The sequence below is a fragment of the Miscanthus floridulus genome, chromosome 6 (assembly GCF_019320115.1).
Source record: "Miscanthus floridulus cultivar M001 chromosome 6, ASM1932011v1, whole genome shotgun sequence".
NCBI classification, from domain to species: Eukaryota; Viridiplantae; Streptophyta; class Magnoliopsida; order Poales; family Poaceae; genus Miscanthus; species Miscanthus floridulus.
Window position 1 is genome coordinate 79,865,311 of NC_089585.1, and position 13,507 is coordinate 79,878,817.

Consider the following 13,507-nt stretch of genomic DNA (forward strand, 5'->3'; position numbering starts at 1 on the left):
CCCGCCACTGTGTCACCATCCTATCTTCCACGACACCAAAGGTGAGCCCCGGCCTTCCCCTACTCGCCGCTGGACCTCACTGTGTCGGCCATGGCGCTCCACACCGGGAGCGCATAGGCTAGGGCCATCTCCGGCCTCTGGGTACACACGCACTCACACGCACATCCGCGACCACACTGTGACCGCCCCATTAGAGCCCCGTAGTGCTCTTGCGTGCCTCGCCGTCGTCACCATGCCGTCGTGGCCGCCGGGGAGCCCCTACCGGCCACATGGGAACCCGAAGCCTCGCCTTGAGCCCCTAGATGCCCTCGTCGCGTCCCCACGGATCCGTAGAAGCCCTTATTCGCCCCGCCGAGCCACCAGGGAGCCTACACGTGCGACCTCACCGCTGGCGAGCACCGCCGAGCCGCCGACCGCCGTGGCCAACGCCCTAGAGAGCCCCAACCGCCACCTAGACACCACCATCGTGTTCGCCATGGTCTGGGGAATCTTTCCCCCACCCTAATTAGACGCCAACGCCACCGTGGCATCATGCCAGTGAGCCCACCACCAGCGGGAGCATGCCGGGATGGAAGCAGAGGGCCTCCTCTCGTCGGCCGCATGCGCCTGCACTTGGTGCACATGAGCCAAGCCGAAAGGAAAAGACAGTGGACTCGGTCCACCGTAGACCTGCCAACGGTCCATGGACCGTGAACCTGAGTTCACCGTGGACCACACAGTGCAGGCTGCATGGTAGACAAAGCCCAGTGGGAGCCCATGGCAACGACATGGCAGTGCCACAGCATGCCACGTGTCTGGGTCGACCCGGCCCAGACCGGCCCAACCCGAGCCCGCCAGAGCCTGTTTGAGACCCAGTCCGAGTTGACCGTTGACCGGTCAATGTTGATAGTTGACCTGGCCCCACATGTCAGTGCCACAAAGACTCGGGACCCACATGTCGGTAAGTGACGTCATGCTAACGTCATGTCGACGTCACACGGGTCCCACCTGTCAGTAACAACACAGCCAAGGTGACGTCATGCTGACGTCAGTAGCACTGGCCCCACACGTTAGTGACCCTGATCCATTGATCGTTGACTCATCCGTTGACTTGATGTTGACTTTGACCAAACCCACATGTCAGTGACTCAAGAGCCCCTGGTCCCACCTGTCGGACTGATGACGTTGATGACGTCGTGCTGACGTCATGATGACGTCAGCAGGACCCCACTTGTCAGCTCAGAGCCGAGCCGATGATGTCATGTTGACGTCAGCATGCCACGTGGACCAGTCACAGCGTGACACGTGTCAGCCCAGGAGTAATTCAGCCTTTTTCTAATTTTAGAAATGAATTAAACTTTGGAAATTCATAATTTATTCATACAACCTCAGAAAAATACGAAACTAGGACCAAAATTCATCTAAAATCAAGCTCTACGCAATGAACCCATGTTTGAGTGCATTTGGCTCTTTTGAATTTCCATTGCTTCTTTGTGCTATTCTATAGACATCGTTAACGTGACTGTAATGCGATCGTTTGCAGACTCGGAGGAGAACCAGACGGACAAGGATCGTGAGTACCGTGAGGAGTATGGAGATGACTACACTGAAGGTGCCACATCCTACCCAATCTCGTAGCACCTATTACGCATGGCTAATATAGAACTGCTATTATTTAATTTACTGCTACAATCATACTATGATAGGACTTGCATGATAGTATGCTTACTTGAAGGCCTTTGCCTTGACGCAACCTTACCCCTGCATACCCTGCTATTAGGCTAGATACACGCTTACTGCTATACATATTACTTATACTTCTACTACGCTTATACTACATGCGTGGTGGAAATTGGTGTTATCTGGACTATGGGGAGAGTGCTGCATGTGTGACTTGGGTGTGTGAAGGGTGAGGGTGGTGTCGACCAAGTTGGAGTATAGGATGAGCCTGGGGCAAGTCTTGCCATGTGGTGCTACCTGGGCACCCCTAGAAATGGATACCTATGGTGGATAAACGGTATATGAGGTGTCCCTGGGTGTGAACCTGTGATGGGAGGAGCCCGGGGTGGAGGTGCTATGGTGGCACGATGAATGGAAACCCTGATGAATACATTCTAGCTTGGTCAACCCTAAGGACTTACTAGTACTCAGATTCATCGGGAAGCCTTACGTACCACTCGCCCTATATGGTGCGGGATGGCCAGACTACTTGGTAGGATATTGCCACTACTACTAGGTTGATAGCGGATAGTGTAAGGAGGTACGAGGCGTGGAGGATTTCCCCCACACCCTTCCGAGACTTCATGGAGACCTTGTGGACCTGGCTCATGACTCACAATTTCAGCCACCCTAGATTAGACTTGGGGTGTACCAGGGCTGAATGGTAGAGTGGCATTATCCTAGGCTAGCAAGCGGCCGGAATCAGCCTAGTTGACGACAGTCAGTGAGGAAGGTGGATCTTGTGGTTATGTAAAACCTCTGCAGAGTGTATGGTTGATCAATCGATACATATGCCGACTTGTCGGCTATGGACCTTTCTTGGGTTTTGCTTAAACTAGATAGTGAGATGAGTCCTTCTCTTCTTCCCCCGTGAGAGAGTGTCGGTTGCAGCCAGGGGCTACGGACCTTGAGATAGTGCCGAGAGGGAGTTGGCCTGTCGACTGAGCGATGGTATGGTGATGGTGTGGATGGTGGTAAATCGATCCCAGGATCGAAACCTGGCTCTAGAAAGGGAATGGGGTGGAATGGGTGTGGGAATGGTGTTAAAACTTGACTATACTATTATATACTTGATATGCTAATATATGTATAGGAAACCCTAGCCTTATAGGATCCTTTTTTATTATATCCAACTTGCATCCAATTTCCACAAAGCAATGCTCATAGGGTGGGAGTGGCCAGTACAAATCGTACTAATAAATTTTGGCACACAGGTTCTGCTGTGGAGTATAGCTCCGAGGAGTTTGACGGTTGAGGGTTCGTGCCTACGTTCGAGTTTGGCGATCTTATCTTCAAGCTGTTCTAAGTGAATGCTACTTTTGATTCCGCCAATGCGGTGATGTAATAAATTATGTAATTCTGCACTATTTGTACTCTGATATTATCGTTGTATGGATGTGGTATTCGACTGGAATTTTGGTAATATGATCTACAATGGTCTTATTATACTTCGACTCTGTGGATTTCCCTTTGCGGAAATCAGGTCGCTTCAGAATGGGTGCCTCTAGAATCCTAAGAATCTCTCTGACCCTATAGCTCATCAGCCTGTAGTCACGGCCTCTAAATGCAAAGTGAATGAATCTGTGGCCTGGGTCAATCCAAAGTGAAGCATAGAACTCACGGACCCATGATGGAACATATCTGCCAGTCCATCCAAGTAAGTCTGTCAGCCCTGGTAGATAAGTAGGTGACGGCGGATCTGCTCTCTTGCTGCTGCAATAACTAACTCAATGGAGCAAACTCGCTGAGATCTAAAAGTCCTAATGCAAGGTCCTAATGGCTAGAGGAGGGGTGAATAGCCTAATAAAAATTTCTACAACAACACTTAACCAAATGGTTAGACAATTATGAGGCGAAGCGAGTGTTGCGCTAGCCTACTCAAAATGCAAGCCACCTACCACAATTTTAGTTTAGATAGTGTCAATTCACACAAGATCAATGACACTACCCTATGTTAGTGTGCTCTCAAAGACTAACTAAAGAGCCATACCAACCAAGCATGCAAGCTCTCACAACTAGCTACACTAAAGAGCTTGTCAACTAGTTTGCGGTAAAGTAAAGAGAGTGATCAAGAGGGTTATACCGCCGTGTAGATGAATGAACCAATCAATCACGAAGATGAATAACAATGATGACCAATCACCTTGGAATTAATGATGAAGACAATGATTTTTACCAAGGTTCACTTGCTTGCCGGTAAGCTAGTCCTCGTTGTGGCGATTCACTCACTTGGAGGTTCACGCGCTAATTGGCTTCACACGCCAAACCCTCAATAGGGTGCCGCACAACCAACACAAGATGAGGATCACACAAGCCATGAGCAATCCACTAGAGTACCTTTTGGCGCTCCGCCGGGGAAAGGTCAAGAACCCCTCACAATCACCACAATCGGAGCCGGAGACAATCACCACCTCCGCTCGACGATCCTCGCTGCTCCAAGCCGTCTAGGTGGCGGCAACCACCAAGAGTAACAAGCGAAATCCACAGCGAACCACGATCACTAAGTGCCTCTAAATGCAATCACTCAAGCAATGCACTTGGATCACTCCCAATCTCACTATGATGATGAATCAATGATGTAGATGAGTGGGAGTCCTTTGGCTTAGCTCACAAGGTTGCTATGTCAATGAAAATGGCCAAAGATGTGAGCCACAGCCGGCCATGGGGCTATAAATAGAGCCCCCATCAAATAGAGCCATTATACCCCTTCACTGGGCAAAACGCGCTCTGACCGGACGCTCCGGCGGCTACGAAGCTGACCGGACGCTCCGGTCAAAACTGACCGGACGCTGAAGCCCCAGCGTCCGGTCGTTTCCAGTAAGCTCCCCGAGGCATGTTTTTTCGACCGGACGCGTCCGGTCCACCTTGACCAGACGTAGACCAGCGTCCGGTGCTCAACCCTACCTACTGTGCCGTCTGACAGCTCGACCGGACGCAGCCTTCCAGCGTCCGGTCGCTGAGAGACCCAGCGTCCGGTCAGTAGACCGACGCCAGCATCATTTCGACCAACTCCATTTCAACTCTAACTTCTTCACCCTTGCTCCAATGTGCCAATCACCAAGAATTTTGCATCCGGCGCAATAGAAAATAGACATTTCATTTTTCCAAAAGCGGACCCAAACCCATCTCAACCCTGCAAACACCTTGTGCACATGTGTTAGCATATTTTCACAAATATTATCAAGGGTGTTAGCACTCCACTAGATCCTAAATGCATATGCAATGAGTTAGAGCATCTAGTGGCACTTTGATAACCGCATTCAGATACGAGTTTCACCCCTCTTAATAGTACGGCTATCAAACCTAAATATGATCACACTCTCTAAGTGTCTTGATCACCAAAACAAAATAGCTCCTACGGTTTATACCTTTGCCTTGAGCTTTTTGTTTTTCTCTTTCTTCATTTCAAGTTTAAGCCCTTGATCATCGCCATGCCATCACCATTGTCATGCTATGATCTTCATTAGCTTCTTCTACTTGAAGTGTGCTACCTATGTCATGATCACTTGATAAACTAGGTTAGCACTTAGGGTTTCATCAATTCACCAAAACCAAACTAGAGCTTTCAACTGTTAAGATATGCATTGTAGAAATCCTCCTGTAGTGGTGTATAGAATCTCTCTGAAGCACGCTCATCCCTCTTTGGTGAGAACCAGTCCTCAAACTACACGAACCTGAGTTGTTGCACCTGCTTGGTTGTGGCTGCCCTTAGATCAAGGTGAGTCACTAGAGGCAGACCCTATGGTCTGGGAGGCAGACGAGAACCTCTCCATTGTGTCTCTGGCCTCGGTGTCACCTGAGCACGAGTACAACCAGAGCATTGTAACTATGGCTGAGGTGCCTGCTCTGTCTCCTTAGTCTGCTCTGCCTGTTGGGTACCATCTGATTGCTTTACTAGCTATGCCTGCTACCATGGCTCTTCCTGAGGCCGACTCTCCTCTAAAGCGACCCGCCGTCCTTAAAGCATGACAGTCCTAGCTAGACTACCATGATAATGCTAAACCTGCTCGACGGTGGCCCTCTAAGCTGGTGAAAGCTGGTCTACAATGTGAACACCACTCCGAGCTCCTCCTCTTTCTGCACGCTCTACGATGGCTACAACTGCTGCTCCTCTCTTAGTGTCAGTATCTGCAAACTTGCGCTTCTTTGTCGTAAGCTTTTTCGCCTTGCCTTTTGTCTCAATGGATAGGCGAGGTGGAGGCCTCGGATCCTCATCACTAGGACCACCTCTGGCATTCTTGACACGTGCCATTGCTGGAGCTAAGACGAACAACTACCACTGACAAGAATCAACTGCCAACTATCACTTTCGAGGCTTGGCCTCAATCCGTACTCGTGAGCTTGGCCCTAAGTTAACTGACAACTGCCAAAGTGACCTTAAAAAACACCGACTCACTGCACGATAGAATAGAACGGATATATGAATAATTACAATATACATCTAGAGACACAAAACCCTAAGAAGCAAGCAATGGATATGAAATTAGAGGCGATGGCTTGCTACCTGATGAACCGGTAAACCAAAGAGCAGAGGAACGAATCATGGGGAACCACCGAGAATCGCCTAGGGTTGGGGTTGCAATGCGGTGGCCGATCAATGCGGTGAAGGGGCGATCGTAGGCGAGGCTAGGGCATGGACACGGTGGCACTATTGAGGGTGGTGCTAGGGCATGGCGGCGCAGAGCAGAGGCGTGGATGCAGCGGTGCTAGGGCACAGGCGTGGCGCTACTGTGTGGTGCGACAGTGTGAAGCAAGGCGTGAGCGCGGGTAGGTGGCGTAGGAGGTGGCATGGCAGATGGCGCGGAGAGGGCACGGCAGCTGCGGTGATGGCACGGCGTGACTGTGCTTGTTGAGCTTCTTTAGCATCTTAGCGGTTCTTCCCACCATGAGAGCAAGACTTGCATCATCAATTTCATCATCACTTGAGCTCTCATACTCAACTCTTGCTTTGCCCTTCTCTTGGCTAGCCTTGAATACCAAGTCTTTGTCTTTCTTCTTGGTAGAAGAAGAGCCATCTTGTAGTGTGATGTGCATATACATCTCATGAGCATTGATCTTTCCCAAGATTTGAGTTGGTGTAGCGGTGGAAAATCACCTTGATGAAGCACGATCACAATGTGTCCATATTTGTCATTGGGGAGGACACTCAAGATCTTTCTTACAACATCGGATGATTGCATTTGTGTTAGTCCAAGCCCATTGACTTCCTCTACAAGAACATTTAAGCATGAGTACATTTCATTTGTACTTTCTTTAGGAAGCATCTCAAAAGAATTAAGCTTTTTCATGATCAGATTATAGCATTCCTCATGCTCGCTCTTAGTTCTCTCATGGAGCGCACAAATGTCTAACCATAGTGCATGGGCGTCCTTGTGGTTCCACACACGGTTAAACATATCTTTGCAAAGGCCTCTAAAGATGGTGTTTCTAGCCTTTGCATTCCATTTCTCATAATTGACCTCATCGCCTTGAAGATGTGCGGGATCCCTAGGTTTTGGGAAGCCTTGAGAGGCGGCTCTAAGAATTCCAACATCTAAAGCTTCTAAGTACGCCTCCATGTGGATTTTCCAATAAGGAAAATTATCTCCCTCAAAGATAGGATGAGGACCATCCCCATGGAATATCTTTCTCTAGTCGGTTAAGCCTGAATACATGAGCACGAGGCTTTGATACCAATTGAAAGGATCAAGATGCCCAAGAGGGAGGGTGAATTGGGCCAATTCTAAAATTGTTTGCAATAATTAAACCCTACACTTAGCCCACTTCACCCCTTGTGCCTAGAATATGATTCTAATGATCTACCACATAAAAGTTTAGCACCCTAAGTTCTAATCCTACTCTAACATGACAATTCTAAGAATGTAAAGACAAGAATTGAATTGCTCAAAATAAAGAGAGAAGAAGGAACACAGTGATGTTTTGCCGAGGTATCGGAGAGTCACCACTCCCCACTAGTCCTCGTTGAAGCACCCGCGCAAGGGTGTAGCTCCCCTTGATCTGTGCAAGGATCAAGTGCTCTCTACGAGTTGATTCTTCGATACTCTGTCACGCTGAATCACCCACAACCGCTCATAACTTGAGTTAGATCATCCACAAGCTCCGCCGAATGATCACCAAACTCCCAATCACCACCAAGCCGTCTAGGTGATGGTGATCACCAAGAGTAACAAGCACGAACTCTCACTTGACCATAACAAGCCTAATGAGAAGGGTGGATGCACACTTGCTACTCTCCTTGCACTAATGAGGCCTTAATCTTGGATTCTCAAATCTCAATCACCTCACTAGGCTCTTGCTCTCCAAAGCACTCTCAAGGGTGTTTCTCAGCTGATCAAATGGGCAAGAGACCTCCCTTGGATGAATAGAGAAAGTATTTATACCCCCTCATTCAAAACTAACCGTTAGGAGGTTGCGTTAGCGTTCTGCGGGGTAACCGGACGCTCCGGTTAGTTCTCCCCGCCATAGAGCCATTAAGTTGTGACCAAACTTTGACCTACGTCCGGTCACGAAAACTGCTCTCTGGACCTGACCGGACGTGTCTGATCAGGATTCTCCCTCTCTGGAACCTTACTAGAGTTGACCGGACTCTAGCACCTAGCGTCCGATCACTTTTTACTCAACGTCCGATCACAACCAGACGACTTCTCCTTGATCAAATGAACTGACCGGACTCTACTGCCAGCGTCCGGTCACAACCGGATCAGCGTCCGATCAATATTTGACCCTCTATTCACTTTCAACTCGAAATCATATGTGAATGAAGTTTGCTCCAATTGATCTTAGGGCTACTCCAAAGCTACCTAGTGCTAGATTTGATAAGTGTGCACCACACCTAACCCACTAGACTCACCTAGGTCAAGCTACTGGTCCATACCCCCTTAATAGTATGGCCAAAGGAAAAACAAAGTCATAAACTACTATAAGTGTCTCTTTAACATCAAACGATACTTAGAACTAGTCCATCCTTAACCTTGTCGCCCATCCTTTGAAAACCGAAATGATTTTCATCGTAGGGGCATGACAACCATGATTGTTAATCAATTGCCATTATTATGACCTAACTTAATTGCCTCTACAAAGCATGCGTTAGTCATAGTAATCATATATTATCATTAATCACCAAAACCCAACTAGGGGCCTAGATGCTTTCAGTGATGCTTCGGTAGCTTATGGCATGTCTGGATGAGATTCTAAAATCTGGATCATGGATAAAAATAATCGTTGAGGTTTCTTGGATTTTGTGCCTATGTGATACATAGTAGAATTCTCTAGAATCCTAGGGTGTTTGGATGAAATTTTGGGATTTTTTTTTCTATCCAGATTCTTAGAATCGCTGTGGATCTAAATGCTACCTTAGATGAGTCTTGGTACTGATGGTATAGCACCGTGTTTTTGAGGCGTCGCCTAATCATCGCCTAGGCGCTAAGGCATGCTCGAGGGCCTAGGCGTCGTCCTCGCCACGACCTTAGCCTGTATGGCATCCGCCTCAGTAGATTAGGCGTCGCCTAGGCACGAATGGCATCGGACAGACGCCTAGAGCTCTCCAGCAGACGCCATAATCTAATTCGCAGGGGAGGGCGTGAAATCGAGTGCATGTCTGTGGGAAATTGGACGCGGCGTGGGGAAGGGGGCGAAAATGACTGTCGCGTGGGGAAGGGCACGAAAATGACCACGGCCTGTAGTAAATCGACCACGCGGGCGCGGGAATTGCGACCTACGCGTGGGAAATCGACCACCTGAGCCATTACCGCGAGGGGGGCGAGGGGAGACCAGGAGAGAAAGAGAGAAGGTGGCAGGCGGACCTCTTGCTCCGCTTCACTGCTCCTCCGCTCGCTAGCTCAAGTCCACTGGCCAGCCTCCCCTTCCGAGAAGAAGCTGCCCAGGGCGAGGGGAGACCGGGAGAGAAAGAGAGAAGGCGGCGGGCGGACCTCCTGCTCCGCTTCGCTGCTCCTCCGCTCGCCAGCTCGAGTCCACCGACTGGCCTCCACCGAGAAGAAGCTGCCTCCGCTCGCCAGCTCGAGCCCCCTCCAGCATTTGCCTCCAGTCATGCGCTGTCGCCTGTGGTATGCCCCTGCCTACTCTGCTTCTGTGAATATAGTAATGCCTCGTATGCCTGCTGCTCTGCTTTTGATCTGAATATTGTATGCCTCGTTCTCATGCTCTACTATTGACCTCAATTGGAATATTGTATGCTCATGCTGGATGCCTGTCCCTGCCTCCTCCCTTCTCTAATATTTATTCTGCACTCTACTGTCTGCTCTGCTTTTGCTGATGCTTGCTTTTTATATTATATGGGTACTCACATATACAAATGCCTGCTTGTGCTTGGGCTATCACACACCCTGCTACAACACAAAGCATAGATCTTTCTTTGATCCCAAGACTAATCCAGCAAGCAACATGGCAAGCACAGTTGAAGTACCTGAGTATGATCCCAAGACTGATCCAGCAAGGAAAGCAAAGTCCAATGATCCAGGCTAGAAATATGGCTACTGGCAGGACCCTGCTAGGAGAGACTGGGTGACATGTATCCTATGTGGACATGAGGGTTCAGAAGGCATAAAGAGGTTCAAGCAACATTTGGCTGGTGGATATGGAGATATTATCCTTTGTCCAAAAGTTAGCACTGAAATCAGGAAAGAGATGGAAGCTTACTTGCAAAAGAAGAGAAGAAGGCCTTTGTACTTGGATGGTATTGAGGAGGATGGGGAACCAGAAGATGAAATTGTGGAGGTAGCAGCTGCAGATGTACAAGCAGCAGCAGCAGCAAATGCGACACCAAAAGTGGCTGCAAAAAAACCAAGTTCTGGGACAGCCACTAAGAAAAGGCATGCTATCTTCCAATTCAAGGCTTCAACAGCTAGCCATGTCAATTCTACACCAAAGACACCAAAGACCAATGCAACAAAGTCAGTTGTTGGTATGCTTAGAAGAACACCTGAATAGATAGTAGATCAAAGGCGTGCAAAGGACTTTCAGCCCACCATTGAGTCTAGCACAAAGACTAAGGAGGAGAAGCAATATGTGGATATGCAATGGGCACTGTGGTTCATGGAGTGTGGTGTAGCCTTTAATGTAGCAAATTCAAGGCAATTTGAAATTGCTTGTGAGGCAATAGCCCAATATGGTTCAGGGTACAAGCCTCCAACTAACCAGCAGCTTGGTGACCCTTTGCTCCAAGAATGTGTTAAGGTGACAAGTGACATGAGGAAGGACCATGAGCAGGCCTGGAAGCAATATGGTTGTACACTAATGTCAGATGGATGGACTGATATGAGAGGGCGCCACCTGATTAATTTTCTTGTGAACAGCCCTGAGGGAACGTACTTTCTGGAGTCAGTTGATGCATCAAGTGAAGTTCATAGTGCAACAATGCTAGCTGATTTGTTACAGGAGAAGATTGAGGACATTGGAAGGGACAATGTTGTTCAAGTTGTGATCGACAATGGCGCTAACTATAAGGCTGCTGGTAAGATCTTGATGGATAGGATTCCCACACTATTTTGGAGTCCTTGTGCTGCACATTGCTTGGATCTGATGTTGGAAGAAATTAGGAACTTGAAGGCATTCAAGAAACCTATTGCACGTGCTAAGCGTGTCACCAACTTCATTTATAGGCATGGAAGGCTTCTTAGTGCAATGAGGGCTCAAACAGGTGGGACTGATCTTGTTAGGACAGCAAAGACTCGATTTGCCACATCATTTCTAACATTGAAGAGTTTGTACAAGAACAAGGATGCCTTGAAGAGCTTGTTTGTTAGTGAAGCATGGACTGGGAACAACTTGTGTACAACTGCAGCAGGTCAACAAGTGCAAGACATTGTGCTATTTACTGAGTTTTGGAACTTAGTAGAAGATTGCCTAAGAGCTTCAGCTCCACTCTTAATTGTTTTGAGGGCTATTGATGGTGATGAGAAGCCTGCAATGCCAGAGGTGTGGGCTCTAATGAATCATGCAAAAGAGAGGATAAAGCAAAGCTTCAATATACCAACCAAGGATGGCCTACTCAAGAAGATCATGGAAATTATTGAGAGGCGTTGGGTGAAACAAATGGACCATCCATTGTATGGGGCTGCACTATATTTGAACCCGGGAAAATTTTTCCCTCTGATAAAAGCTAATGATGATGTCACTGTTGGGCAACTAAGAGGTTGTTTTATTGAAGTGCTTGGAAGAATGATACCAGATGTGGAAACACAAATGAAGATCAATAGGCAGACCATTGAGTATGAAGAGCAACGTGGAGAAGCCTTCTCAAACAAAATGGCAAAGGAAAGCTATGACAAAATGAATCCTCGTAAGTGCTGTTTATCTCAGCTTGTAAATTTCAGCAACTTAATTGCATTCCAAACACCTAATATGTGTTGTCCTTTTCATCCAGTTGATTGGTGGCGTTCTTATGGTGGCCGAGCCATTGAACTACAAAGACTTGCTAAGCGTATAGTTAGTCTTTGTGCTTCATCCTCAGGATGTGAGAGATGTTGGAGTACCTTCAGTCATGTGAGTATCCTTGTGACTAACAGTTTATATTTAGATGCATACAATCTGATTTTTTGTTTTGCTTCCCATCTGATTTTTTTGTAGATGCATACAAAGAAAAGGAATAGGCTGCTGCACAAGAGATTGAATGATATTGTCTTTGTTTCATACAATCGGAAGATGAGAACAAGGTTTCAGCTTAGGCGTGAGAAGGCAGGCAAGAAATATGACCCCTTGGTCATTGAGGAGTTCAATTGGGACAATGAATGGGCTGATTCATTGCATGTGCCTGTTCTGGGTGCTCGAGGGTCTGATGCTGTCGATGACCTCACATGGTAGCATGTTGATGAAGCCATCGGTGCATCACAAGCGCTGCAGGGTTGTAACCTTCCTAGGAGAGCTGCTGCTCCTGTTCAGTATTATAGACGCCCCAGAAATGTTCCTGCTGCTGCTGCTGCTGAAGATGGCGAAGAGGAAGACGAAGTTGAAGACCCACATGATGATGCAGAAGTGAGCGAGTGTGAAGAAGCTGGCAATGTTCCTGCTACTGATCAAGACGACGCTGCTGATCTTGATGAGTTTGATGATAGATTTTGAGTGCTAAAACAGAGATTTGCACTCAGCCCTTTTGTGTCCTACACCCTTGTCCTGCACTCATGTTGTATGGCTTTGGTGTAGTTGACTAGTAATTAGAATGCTTTAGAGTCCAGTACTTCAGACTTTCAGTCTCTAAGTTTGTGGACTATTAGAGACAAACTATGATGTCATTTGTCATGCTCATGCATGAACTAATGCACTAAGCCACTAATGCTTGCTAATTTGTTGTATTGCCTCTTGTGTATTGTTTCTTATTTAATTCTCAGCAGCTGGTAACAATGTAACATGTTCATTTACATTTCTTCATGTCATAGATTGCTGAATTTTGGAATTGTCATGTAGTTTGCTTCAAGGGGGATGGATGCTACATGGGAGAAGAGCTTTTGGAAAGGGAAGAAAGGAACCTGGGCTCTAGAATTGGGAACAAACCAGGTATGTATGTGCTGCACTTACTATATAAAACTCTAGCTTACAGCGCCTTACAACGTGTGTATGGCGTCGCCTAGGCGTCCGCCATAAACGCCTAGGCGTTGTGAAGGGGGTCGGGCGCCGCGCCTCACCGCGGCGCCCGCGGCGCCTCAAAAACATTGGTATAGCATGCTTTATTAGGTCTCAGTGGAGCTTTCATGTCCTAGTTTGTAAGACTTACGTGTTGGAAACAAGGTAGATAAAAACTCATTTCTTCCGTATAAAATTTTCATCATCTCTTGTATACTATGTTCTGCTAGCTTGT

The 13,507-nt window shown here is 47.7% G+C and overlaps 1 protein-coding gene across 1 annotated transcript; it reads left to right on the plus strand.

Annotated features, from left to right (window-relative positions):
• The first annotated feature begins 10,749 nt into the window (after positions 1-10,749).
• On the plus strand, positions 10,750-12,774 carry LOC136460743 (uncharacterized). The gene is made up of 3 exons (XM_066460326.1): positions 10,750-12,198; positions 12,283-12,512; positions 12,573-12,774. Exons 1-3 carry the CDS (start codon positions 10,750-10,752, stop codon positions 12,772-12,774), a joined length of 1,881 nt encoding a protein of 626 aa, XP_066316423.1.
• The last annotated feature ends 733 nt before the right edge of the window (positions 12,775-13,507 follow it).